Here is a 13,415-nt window from a genome sequence, read left to right as displayed (position 1 = left end):
CCTTGGTCCAAACTTCCTAGATGGAGACTCTGACTTAATTCACGCCTGCACTTGAAACACCAGGTGCAGACTGTCTGGTTGTAGATGCCTCTCTGAGGTTAGGTGTGCACCCTCAGTTGCCCATCTGAGGTTTGGAGAGCTAGTCATACAAGTTCCATCTTCTTAGCTGAAGTGAAGTTGATTTCTATAAGGGCATAGGTACCCTTCCGCAGGAGACTCAAGCAGCCAGGCAGTGTTTAGGCAGATAACATGGTGGTTCCTAACACAGCCTGCGGGGACGGGAGGGGTTCCTTGCTGTTGGCCTGGGAATCCCTTTGTTTTACTTTTATTCAGTAGCTGTCCTGGCACAGAGTCCCAAGACAAATGGCTGTGGGTAAGAACTGTCTTTCATGGTTATGGTTGCAATTTACTGCTGGCTTCTGGAGTCAGCCTGTCGTGATGGCAATAAGTAGCTCACAGCTACCTTCTCCAGACCTTTCTGTTCTCAGCTAAATCTCCCTGAGGGTGACATTTCAGAGTGGTATGCCGCACTTTGCCTCTTCTATATTAACCAAGAAGGTAGAATTATTGGATGTTCTGTTTGCCTAAATAAATGAGAGTCTGTCCTGTAAAAATGATGAAGAGCCTCCCATTGTGCACAGACTTTTTTAAAAGCAGTTCTTTTAGGGAACCTTTGGAGTGGGTGTGGGAGGGTGTTACCAAAAAGCAAGGACAGAACATGAGATATACATTTTTTTGATCCTATGTGAATCCCAGGACGTTCTCAGTGGGTAGATTTATTTCTCAGCCCGTCCCTCCCCACCCTTTTTAACTCGGGTGTCTTCAGTAGACTTTAACCTTGGCTCTCAAACTTGAATCCTGAGTATTTCCTTGGTCTTTATGTGTATGGTGTCCATGTCTGTGCAGCTGGTGCTGCATTAGAGAAGTCTGCCCCATGCAGCCTATGACTTGAGGACTCCAGGCTGCAAGGCATCCAGGTCTGCACAGTTGGGAGCCCTACATAGAGAGGCCAAGGGATATATTTGCCCCACCAATAATAGTGGTGACACAGCCCTCAGAGCCTCGGGAATGCTTGCAACCAATAGTATGTGCAAGCCCTGCGACCTGCTGCTGTGGATGTTTGTTTCAGCAGTGTAGTATGTCTTACTGAGTCTTCTTTCAAACCCAAGTGTGGTGGGATGCTATAACAACAGCCTATAGGAGCCAGACTCTGGGTTCTTGTTCATCAGCAAGACTTCCCAAATGAGGCCGTTCATTTCCCCGCTTGTCTGTTCCTTTGAGTCTCCAGTCTTAGCACAGCTTTCTCTCTGGTGTCAGCATTGGTTCTGGCGAGCCTTCCACAGCGAACACCCTCACTCTGGTTTCCCCGCCATTCTGTGTCTCCGTGAAGCACGTGGTGTTGATTGCTACATAACATCCACACTCGCAAAGCTACTTCAAAGTCTTTAAGGAACTCTGTGTGCTATACTAAGTCCAGCAGGCTTAGGAGCTATGTTCTGGGTTGATGTAGCTGTTAGTGGAGCTCACCAAGATTTAAGAGGACCATGGGAGCACAGCTAGTAAAGCTCATGCTTGGGGAGCTTTTCTGTGCTCAACCTAGGCTCAGAAATGGGTAGGAACAGTCTCAGTAAAGATCTGCGAGGCCAAGTCCAACAGGGCAGACCACGGTCATCTCCTTCTGTTCTAGGGATAAAAATGCAGCCAAGATGGTGCAGAGTGAGCCCTCCTGTCTGCACTGCCCCTTAGCAACTCACTGAGTTCTTGAGCATGGAGGGAAGCTGCCACTTGGAAGGAGGGGTCTGTGTGTGCAGAATGCCAGGCTCCTCTGTGCCAGCTCCTACTATGTGCCTCCCCAGTAGCGTGGTTAGTGTTTCAGGGGCCATGATGTGCTGCTGGCTCCTGCCGTGCCCACCAGCTGTGGAGCCCTTCGCTGCTGGGGGTTTCCTGTTCCACATGTGGGGGATTAGTTTCCTGTTGGCACGTGTGTCTGAAGATGTCTCTCCAATCTTGTCTCCCTCTGATAACTTGTTAAAAGCAGGTAGGTTTTATCCCATCTCTGGCCCTGTGCCCTTGGTTACCACTTGGTCATACTGGAATATCGTCTGCTTGTAAAACAACACATTTTTCTCTCTTCATGGCTATGCATTATTCTAAGCAGCTGCTTCCCAAAAATGCCCTACACAGATATCAGCTGCTATTGAATAGTTAATATTTGCCAAAGGGAAACAGTCGCTCCCATGCTTTATTATTCAACAAAGCAACAGAATGCGACATCAGTAGGTTTTTATTGCTTTTACACAAGGCATTTGACCTTCCATCACACTGATGGTGATAACTGTGCCTTTTGTACTCTCTTAAAAAGCCACAGGAGAGAGATGCAAAAAATTTTTTTTCAGGGAAAGCTCTGACTCATGTCACCTACACCTTTTGAATGATCTCTACTTGATCCAGAAAATTCTTTCCAAGCTGCTTAGAGAGGAGGACCATGTGCTGCCATATACTTTAACATAACACATGCCAGAAGTTATTTCTGTTTCAGATGCTAAATGCAACACCTGGGCAAGCTTATCTGGGTAAACCTCGAAGCTGAAAGAGGCTCCTGGACTCTGCACCTTCTTAGGCAGCAAATGGACAGTTGTCAGTTGGTGATGAGTCAGCAATGAAGTAATTGCTGAGTAGAATGTCCCCTTCTGCATGAGAACTACACCAGCTGCTCTGGTGGTGGTGATCTCTGAGAAGGTTGCCAGGGGAGAAATAAAACAAGTTGTTTCTTGCTCCCAGCAAAAGAAATTCTACGTTGTGTAGTATTAACTCTGTTCATATCAAGCCGGAAGATGATATATGAGCTTCTTCATCATGTTGAAAATCAGTCCAGGAGGAGGGATCAATTTCAGGTCATGGAGGCATAGAATTTTATGAGCCACTCTGCCAGGTCTGTCCTAGTTATGCGTTTCCCAAGTTTCTCTCTGCCTTTATACTCCTGGTCTGTATCTCTCTGGTCCTCAATTACATAGCCTCATGATGTAAGGGTGACGGTGGTGATCTTGATTTGAGAGCTAGCTGGTTATTTTTCTGTCTGTTGTTTTGTTTTGTAGCGGTGTCCTTGGCTCTTGCTTTGAATGGAGTCTGCACAAACACTATTAAATTAATAGTGGGAAGGTAAGTTCCTCAAAGAAGTAAGTGGTGACTAAACCACACGAGGTCGTCTCTATAGGAGTTTTGGCCTCCTATAGAGGGGATGGATTTGAGCTTTTCGTTTTTCCCTTAAATTATTGTCCTTCTGGGCTATTTGCTTTTTCACATAGATCTTGTCTTAAATTCTGAACTCTTTGTTTTAGCAGGAGGTCAAACATGAAGAATCTGAGTCATCTTCAAAAAAGTTCATGGGAAAAATGTTTTATAAAAATATGCACATATTTCAAATTTTTAAACAGCCAAAGAAGTTTCTCTTTTACTTCTGTTTTCCATGAACTGTTTGAAGTTCATTCATACTTTCTTGTGGGCCTGTGTCTACCTCTCACGTCTCTGGGTCCTTCCTCTGCGGGTGCCCTAGGGTTTCACAGACACCTACTTACTTGCTAGCGAGAGCGTCTAGGGATCAATGAAGTTATAGAAATTTAATATTTATTGTTTTATTTGCACTTAGGCATATGGGTTGACACGTGAGCTTTGGCCTCTGGCACATTTTTCTGAGGTCCACTGGGAAACGTGGACCCATTTCTTTCTCCTTCTCCCTTGGCTGCTCTGAAATAGAACCAATCTCTATAGAAATTGGCAGTCCCAAGACCTTAATTCAAGACTTGACTGGGACCCTGATTAGCTGTTGACTGTGGATGAGTTAGACCCTCTCCAAGAAATTCAGTATTTATAGTCTAATTGGTGCATGATAATGGCCTGGCACCAAGAGGGTAGAAGATGGATGAAAATTAGCTAGTGCCTGAGCCGGTGCTACCCTGTTCTTCCAACTCAATGTGCTTAAAACACTGAGCTCCAGGTCTCACCCCTCTGAGGTTCTGATTTGGCAGGTGGATACCTACACTTTGCAGAAATAGTGGCTGAGTAGGGGAGAGGCAGTGCACCCACAGCTTTGAGAGTTTATTGAGGTCCCACCTGGATTGCAGAGTGGGTAGTGTTGGGGATGTCTGTGAACTATGCCTTGGAACACACAGAGAAAGGGCTATGGCGTTAGCATGGACTAGACCAGGACAGGCATTCAGCAACATTAGTTGTAGGATCTGTGAGGTGACGATCATACATCAGTGTGCAAATGTATCATCACTTGTGTCAGTAGATGTCATGTGGGGAAGTGCGTAGGTGCAAGGACCCAACTACTGGGCTTCTGAGCTTGTCTTTGCCACTCACTGTTGTGTTTGACCTTGGCGGGGAGTGCAGTCTTCCTGAGCCTTCCTTCCAACCCTGGCAAAGTGAGAAAAGTCAGCTCTACATCAGGTGACTCTTTGGAGACTCATCTGGTACAGGAAGTACTGTAGCTCAGTAAGAACTCGATCCATGGGCATTGTGTTGCTACAGAAGGCTCAACCTCCCAGACACCCAGCTTCCCCCAGGGGCCTCCCTGCCTTGTCCTAGATCAGAAAAGCCACCTGGATGCCTTTGTTGTCTGCACTCTGGGATCCCCAGAGAGCTGCAGCGAGACCTGCTTTTGGATGCAGGCCACTCACACAGAGAGTACAGTGACATGAGGAGCTGGAATCTTGGATTATGGAAGCAGGCGCTGCATTGGTGGAGCTGTAGATTGTTGCAGGGACTGCTGGTCCCATGCTTAGGAGCCTCCTGTAAGTCACGGGGTCAATCCTCAGGACCTCACCTTTGCGCAGATATTGATATAGACCTTTATGGTTGTGGAAATGAGAGATGCTCAAGGTCACAAAACTAGGAAGTGGCAAATGGGAGCTCCCCCTCAGAACTCTGACCCGAGGCCTGAGCCTTCCCCAGGGTTGATGGCAAAAGGGGACTTGAAGAAGGAGCTGGGGTCATCTGGGAGGGGACAGGGGCAGCTGGGGGCTTGCTCGCGATGGCAGCGTTTTATATTGAAAATGTCCCTGGTGTCTTTTGTAGACCTCGCCCCGATTTCTTTTACCGCTGCTTTCCAGATGGAGTGATGAATTCAGAAATGCACTGCACCGGTGACCCCGACCTGGTGTCCGAGGGCCGCAAAAGCTTCCCCAGCATCCACTCCTCCTGTGAGTCCATGGTGGGGATCGCTGTTCCTTTCCCAGGGGGTGTGTTCTCAGCACTGCTGGTGTGGGGATCGCTGTTCCTTCCCCAGGGGGTGTGTTCTCAGCACTGCTGAGTGGGGATCGCTGTTCCTTCCCCAGGGGGTGTGTTCTCAGCACTGCTGGTGTGGGAGTGTTAAGTAGAGCCCTTAAGTTAGAAACAAGACACTCTACACAAGGTAATCACACATGAAGGTTCTAGCATTTACAAAGTACTGTGTATGTTGCTTGCGTGAGCTCGTTTGTGGGGCACATGTGACCCTTCACCCATGGGTGGGATGGTTTGGGAAACTAACATGTAAGGAAATGATCACCTTCCCTAGGATCTTAAATATTCAGGTCAGTGTTTATTTTATGTCTTCAGTGAAACAGTGTGTGTGCTTAAAAAAAATACAAAACATGTGTACACATATATATGGATGCCCATTCATATACACACACATGCGTACCCCAGCATAGAGTCTGACCAGAGATATGCAAGCTGGGACCAGCCCAGCAGGGAAGACTGGATAACGGGAGGCAGGAGTGCTGTAGTTAGCAGGGAGGACACAGGTCTTCAAATTGGGATCCATGCTGGTTCTTCCAGTTGCAGCTCCCTGACCTTATGTCTCTGCACTTGTGTTCCTGCTGTGATCATTGCAGCAAGAATTTCTCCACTGTCTGTTGGGGTGAGGACTAGAATAGTGGGGGTGGCCCCTAATGTTTCTGGAGTACCTGCTGTGCCCCAGTGCATAGTACCTCACCTTGTTTAATGCACTCAGCATGCAGAAGGCACCTGGAGTTGTGAATTGAACTCCTCAGTAACGATCCATGTTTTTAGTTATAACCAGAGCAGAAGTGTCCATCGTGGCTCTTATTTTCCTGCTTGCCATTAGTGCTTATGGAATCATACAGGGGCCAAGCTGTTGGGGACACAGTGATGACATGGCTCCCACCCTGACCAGTCTACACAGAGCAGCAGACTGTGCATTTAAGTGGGGGATGCTTGGAGTGCTTGGAAAAATGCTGTCTCCATGTGACTCATTGGGTGGGACAGAACAGGCTCTTGCCATCATGGGAAGCTCCAGGTTCCCCAGGGGTCTCATCGTTGTTTACCTTTGGCAAGTGTGCTTAGTCTTTTCTGAGCACCTAAGACTCATCCACATGGCAGCCACATCAAGAAATAACTGTGGTGGCTCTTGGACATTTTCCCCAGAGCTATTGAACACAATCTCCTGGGATGCCAATTACTGCAGATGAGTCAGCATCAACCAGTGTAACGTCTGTCGGGTCAGGTTGTTCTTGTGTTATACACAGGACTTCTGGCAATGCTGAGGTTCCACAGGCTTCATAAACTTGATTGCTCCCTTCTGACAAGATAGTGTCATGGGATATTCAATGCTTAAATGCAGTGACGTGTTTGTGGTCCGTGTTAATTTAAATAAACGGTGAGTTTTCTGCTCTGGTATGTTGGAGACTAGCATGGATTGAAAGGGGCTTCCTCCAAAACCTCATCTTTGGAAAAATGTTGGTGTGATCTTATTTAGAATAATTTTAGTAACACTGTATTAGTACTGAAAATTTGTTGATTACTTTCAGGTGTCTTATCTCATACACACACACTCACACACATACACATACACACACAGTGCATATGAAAGAAGGAAGCAGATGTGTGAACCTGGCTCTACCAGTCATTCCTCTAGGTGCGTTTTTATTTAAAAAAAAAATGCTGTTTTACATGTTGAAGAAGAAAGCAGGACCTTTGAAGATGTCATTAAGTTTAGGGTCTGAGGATGAAATCGTGACCTTCACCCCAATAAGAGAAGGGCAAAGGGAGATTTGAGACACAGAGATTCAAGGACCAAGGCCAAGAGGAGATGGAGACAGAGATTGGAGTGTTCCAGACCGCAAGCCCCAGACATACCAGGAGCCAGCAGAAGGGGAAGAGGCATGAGAGGGGCTGTTCCCAGAGCAGGGCAGCCCAGCCAACACCTTGCGTATGGACTCCTGGTGTCTAGTTCTGTGAGAAGGTGAAGCCTGTGATTTTGAGCCACCTGACGTGCACTGCTTGGGTGCAGTAGGGCTGCAGACAATTCACTGTGCGGTCAGAGTGCTGCTTCGTGAGCTGTGTGTGTGTTTTCTGCTCACAGCACACACTGAGGCTGCTGAGCAAGGGGCCTGCACAGCCAGGACTTCGGGCATCATGTCCATGTGCAGTTGCTTCTTCACCATGTTTGTGTTTTCCCTGGGAAATCAACAGTGTGGGAGGAATTGTAGGTGCAAGCTGGGGGGCCTTCTGTTTGTCATTAGCTTGTTGTCAGAGGTGCCCCTGCAGATGCTATTTGAAGGTATCTGGAAGGTTCCTTCTCTGGGGTCAGGTCCTATCTGCTCTCCATCTGCATCCTTGTAGGGTCCTTTGTTTTGTTTGTTTGCTTAAGACATGTTCTCCGAAAGATTTAGGATTGAGCTTTAAGGGGCTTCAAATCCTAAAAACACCAAGGGAAACTCTCTGGGAAAAATTTTCTTGTGGATTTTTGAAGATTGATCGAGGACTGTAGCCCAATTTAATATCTGCAGTTGCGTCTGAACTTGGAAAGATGATTACTCTCCTATAAGCACCTCTGGCTGGCAGACTGTGGGACCTCGGAGACCAGCAGCCAGCTTCCTCTGCAGTGTGGTCTTAGATTCACACTCTCCCTTCCAACGACCCAGCAGCCTTGTACAGGAGAGCTGCCTATCCAGGTGAGCCGAGTTTCCTAACAGAGGCTACCTGTTAGTTCTGATGCCCCGTTCCAAGCAACTGATATGTACTGCTTTTCCCCAGATTTTTACCCAGCCTCCAAGCTCTGACAGTGTCTGCTCATGTGCGTGACTTCTCTTAAATCTGTCTTTCCCCATTTAGGGCAGGGCAGTGATTGCCTTGAAGGGAGCTGTGTGTCCTCCCTGAAAAACATCAGTGCTGTTGTCCGAATTCCGTAGAGTCAGTGTGACTCTGCTCCTTAGAGAAGATGACTTCATTGGAATCCCATTTTAATCTAAAAGAACACCATTCTTAAAAATCACCCATCTCGTAGATTAGACTGGGAGGGGTGCTCCGGACCTGGAGCTCCCTAGCTGAAGTCGACAGGGAGTTTACTGTTTGCAGATAATTGGTGGCCGGGATGCACTCTGTGCCCATGTCACCCTGGAGAACAGCTGGCTTTCTCCAAATTTCAGAACAAACATTGGTTTCTCTTGGAAACAAAGGATCTTGTTTTTCAGCCACTGCAAGCAGCCAAGTAGCAGCTGCCTGAAGTGCTCAGGTGGCAAACTCATGTCCCTATGCCGTCCAACTCACTCTGGACTGAAAAGCAGAGGCCAGGGGTCCAAAGAACATGAGACCACCTCCAAGCCTAAAACATCACAAAACCTAGTACTTCCCACCCAAGAGCTTCACGCGCAGGTATTTGGAAGAGAGAACTTTCACTGCCTTCTCTGTGTTGGACTGGCTAGTGATTAAACCTCCAAGAAGGAGATAGGTTTAAGAGGTAAATTAGACAGCACAGGTTCTTAATGCCAAGCCAAGCTATCAAGAAACCTTTGCTTCCTTCTTCTCTCTGTAACTGTGCCTTTAAAATAGGTAAGAATATATTTTTTAAGTGTTGCTAAAACCAGACCAGTGCATTCAGATTGTGGGCATGGCTGTTTCATTTTTCAAAACCTTTGTGTCAAAATACAGGGGGCATTTCTTGTGAGGCACATTCTTTGACAGAGGTCTGAAGGTCTGGCTGACTAACAAAGACTCAACAAACTCTTCTTGAACAAACTCTTCCTGTGGATACCTGGGCGAGGGGGACAAGGATACCCACACATGGCCATGACGTCCTTGAGTATTTTACTTTTCTGATTGTTCAGCCATGCCCGCTGTTTGCTTGTTTTCTCCAAGCCTAAAACTTCAGGTGGATAAACTTTCTTTTTTAGGAGTTGGGGAGGACATACTCAGAGGTTTCATAGAATAGGGAAGGGATGTAGAAAGTTCAGCTTCTTTCTATAGAGACTTTCTACTCAGTTCCCCATTCCCAGTGCTGCAGCTCACCCTGCCTTTCGCAGCATGCATTGCGTCTTGCTCTCAAGCTTTGCAGGGCTGTGTCTGGTGAGTGGGTGGATTCTCGCCAGGCTGACCCTGCGTAGGCAAGTGGATGGGTCTGCTTTCCACTCTGCACAGCAGTTTCCACTTTGTCTTCTGCTTCCCATCTTCAGAGAGACTGTGGAAGAATCCAGGTAGGTCTAGATGCAGTTTGTGTTCTAGTTTGTGTAATCATAATTCTCCAGGGAAACAGAACCAGTGGAGTGTGTACTTGAGTCTCTGTTTGAATTCCACCCACCTACCTACCCACCCATCCACCCACCCATCCATCCATCCATCCATCCATCCATCCATCCATCCATCCATCCATCCATCCATCTATCTAGATTCATTTTAAAGAACTGATTCCTGAGATTGTTGGGGCTGGCAAGTCTGAAGTCTGTAGGGTAGACCAGCAGGCTGGAAATAGAGGAGATTTTTTTGTTTGGGAAATCTGAATCTTCTCTTTAAAAGATTTTTAAAATTTTATTTGAAAGGCAGAGTTATAGAGAGGAGAGACATCTTCCATCCACTGGTTCACTTCCCAGATGGCTGCAAAAGCCAGAGCTGAGCTAATCTTAAGCAGGTTCCAGGAATTTCTTCCAGGTCTCCATATGGATGCAGTGGCCCAGGGACTTGAACCATTCTCCGCTGATTTCCCAGCCCATAAGCAGGAAGCTAGATTGGAAGTGGAACAGCCAGGACTTGAACCAGTGCCCGAGTGGGGTGCTGCTACAGGTGGAAGCTATGCTATGACACTAGCCTGAAATCTGAGTTTTCATTTTTCAGGCTTTTTTTTTTTTTGTGAGGCTCAATGCACTCACATCATGAAGGATGGTTTGCTGACTTAAAGCTGACTGGTCATTGATGTTAATCACTTCTAAAGATACTGTTACAGCATCATCTGGACTGAACTTGGCCAAGCAACTGATCACTCCAGTGTAACCAAATTGACACATAGCTGTGGTTCTGTTGTTCCCTTCTGTGTCATTTTATAGTTAGACATATTATAATGTTTGGATTCCTCAACTGTCGAGGGACCATATGTTGCTAGATTCTTGTTCAGCCTCCATGCTCATTTTTTTTTTAAAAAAAACCATTTTATGTATTCGGAGGAAATAGTTACAGGGAAAGAAGGAAAGGAGAGGCTCACTGACTGACTGCTGTTGACTTACTTCCAGAAAACCTCCATGATCAGGGCTGAGCCTGGAATGCGCTCCGAGTCTCCCATGGGTGTGATGGTGGTCCAAGCACTTGGGCCATCCTCCACTGCTTCCCCAGGTGCATTAGCAGGGAGCCAGATTGAAGTAAAGCAACTGGAGCTTGAACTGGTGCTCCTATGGGATGCTGGCATCAATGGGCAGCAGCTTAACCCACTGTGCCATAATGCTGGCCCCTTCTTGAGCGTGGAGAAAGATCTTTGTGGAGTGGGAATTTGCTTTTGCACGAATTCAGAAGTTATCACAAAATACCATCCATGCTGGATTCTATTCTATCAAGCACAAATGCTCAATGTTATAGACTAGTTGGTTTTTTGGAGTGGTTGGGTTGATTTTGCATGCAAGGAAAGAAAAATCAGGAAAGCAGAGAAAATTACAAGATTCATTTGTTTTGCATCATTGAATAAAAGCCATTTCTATCAAAGGATTTTCCTGGTAGATGGGGAGTTTGAAAAATACCACTTTTCTTCTTGTAAAAATTGTGTAAGACAGTATTAGCTGCTTAGGACATTGATTCATTCAGGAGAAACTGGTTTTAATGTATCTGAGGTCAGCTTAATTTGCATGGTTTTCCTTGTGGCTCATGTCCAGGGATATCAGCAAACCTGGCAAGAGCACTTCACCCACTTCCACTTGCACTGCTCCCTCTTCTCAAGCTTCTAAAACAATGCAAGAGGTTCTGGGAAGTGACTGCACTCACTGTGGAGTCTTTCTACCCAAGTGCTGACTCCCTGGAAGGCTAGCTTCAGACAGGAAGCCCCTGGCGTTGGCTGAATGCTAGGGAGCAGGTTCCCTCTGAGGGCCACCCATGGGGCCTTTGCCTACAGCTTTTCCTCATTCCCAGCAGGCACTGTTGGTGCTTTAGATCTATTGTTGACTTGCCAATGCACTGAAAAGTGAAATCTCCCAGGTACACTTTCATGTCAAGGGGCGTCAAGAAGTTTGGCCAGAAGCCCACCTAATTTGGTTCCAAATGATTTAATGCCAGTTTCATCCCCTTTTTGGATGACATCATACCACCTGAGGTAGGACAGTAACTCCTTTGGTGGGTCTGCCTCCCCCCAACGCCTCCAGGAGACATTTAGCTGTGTTGGGAAACTGTGTGTGTGTGTGTGTGTGTGTGTGTGAGAGAGAGAGAGAGAGAGAGAGAGAGAGAGAGAGACAGAGCGAGAGCTAGTTAGCTTAGGGGATGCCGCTGGCAGGCAGCACATGGAAGCTGAGGAGGCTGCCGGGCCCCCTCTACCACCCAGGGCAGTCCCACCACACAAACTTGTTTGCTTGGAGGGTCAGTAGAGTTCAGGCTGAGAAGCTGTGTCTTAGAATAATTAGGCAAGTGTTTGGAAGAAATAGATCATTTGTGTGCTAAATTTATCCACACTCCAGGTTCCTGGGCTGAATAAATAGAATATTTTTAGAAATGAATGCTATTTAATTAATTCAAGGCACTCTTCCTCAAAGAACTGGTTCATTATTTGATTTCTAGGAAAAAATTTTCTGAGTCAAATTAAAGGTTATCATTGAAGCCCAGCACCTGCCTGCCCTCTCTCCTTCCTTCCTCCCTCCTTCCCCTCTCCTTCTCTCCTTCCCTCCCTCCGTTCTCCTCCCTCTCCTCTCTCTTCTTTCCTCTCCCTCCCTCTTCCTCCTTCCCTATTTTCCGCGTTCTTTCTTTCCTTCCTCCCCTCCTTCCTTCCTTTCCTCCCTTCTTGCTCCCTCCCTCACTTTCTTCCTACCTCCATCTCTCCCCGCCCCTTCCAACATTTTCTTATAAAAAATATCAGACATGAAAAGCAAGCAGAATATCTTTAGGGTTCTCAACCCCCAGGGTCAGCCCTCTTCACATCTTGCTTTCTCTTTTGCTCTAATCATTGCCAGCCCACAGTGAGCTTTTATGATGATGATTTTCAGGTTAAATTTACAGTGAAGTGCATAGAATGTAGCCAGTCCATTCTAAGGATGGGCAGCCCGAGTGAATCATATCCCTGATCACATCTTGGAACATCTGTCCATTTCCAGCCAGTCAGCACCCGCTCAGGGGAAGCAGTGACTGGGGTTTTGTTGTTCTTTCCTGAACTTGAGATTAGTTTTGCCTCTTGAGGGCTTTATTTAAGTGGGATCGCACAGTGTTCTTTTGTGTCTAGGAGCCTTTGCTCAATATAATGTCTTAAAATTCATTTATGTTCTTGCAAATGTCAGTAATTTATTCCTTTTTATTGCAGAAATGTAGCTCATGCAAATGGGTATCGCACACACTGTTTATCAGTTCCATCTCTGAGAAACATTTGGATTGGCGATTTAGTTGTGGATACACTGCTATAAACATTTGTGTGCAATTCTTTTAGTGACTGAAGATTGTTATTTCATCTTGGCTAAATATCTGTGTGAGGCAATGGTGGGTTAAAAGTTTTATTTTAATGAGGATATGAGTATTCAAAGAATGTGTGTGTGTGTGTGTGTGTGTGTGTGTGTGTGTGTGTGTGTACGCGCACACAAGTTCCTTGCACTGAAAACTACAAAAATATTGCTGAGAAAAATTAAATATGATCGAGCCTGGCACAGTAGCCTAGTGGCTAAAGTTCTCACCTTGAACATGCCAGGATCCCATATGAACGCAGGTTCTAATCCTGGCAGCCCCGCTTCCCATCCAGCTTCTTGCTTGTGGCCTGGGAAAGCAGTCAAGGATGACCCAGAAGGTTGGGACCCTGTACCCACGTGGGAGACCTGGAAGAGGCTTCAGGCTCCTAGTTTTGGATTGGCACAGCTCCAGCCATTGCAACCTCTTGAGGAGTGAATCATCTGATAGAAGATCTTCCTCTCTGGCTCTTCTGCCCTCTGTATATCTGACTTTGCAATAAAAATAAGTAAATCTTTAAAAAA

At 46.4% G+C, this 13,415-nt stretch overlaps 1 protein-coding gene across 2 annotated transcripts in view; it reads left to right on the top strand.

The window, feature by feature from the left end:
- Window positions 1–13,415, top strand: part of PLPP4 (phospholipid phosphatase 4) — a 110,835-nt gene that overhangs the window by 50,472 nt on the left and 46,948 nt on the right. Inside the window, exons 4-5 of one of the 2 annotated variants that reach the window (XM_040991759.1) lie at window positions 3,096–3,159; window positions 5,077–5,201. The exons of the other annotated variant lie outside the window; for it this stretch is intronic. Of the exons in view, the coding sequence (XP_040847693.1) occupies window positions 3,096–3,159; window positions 5,077–5,201 (189 nt within the window). The remainder of the gene's footprint in view (window positions 1–3,095; window positions 3,160–5,076; window positions 5,202–13,415) is intronic. 2 annotated transcript variants of the gene reach the window in all.

This window comes from Ochotona curzoniae, unplaced genomic scaffold (assembly GCF_017591425.1).
Source record: "Ochotona curzoniae isolate NIBS_2020 unplaced genomic scaffold, NIBS_Ocur_1.0 contig_66, whole genome shotgun sequence".
Classification (NCBI taxonomy): Eukaryota; Metazoa; Chordata; class Mammalia; order Lagomorpha; family Ochotonidae; genus Ochotona; species Ochotona curzoniae.
Note: the sequence above shows the minus strand (reverse complement) of the source record. Positions and strands in the feature narration are given on the sequence as shown.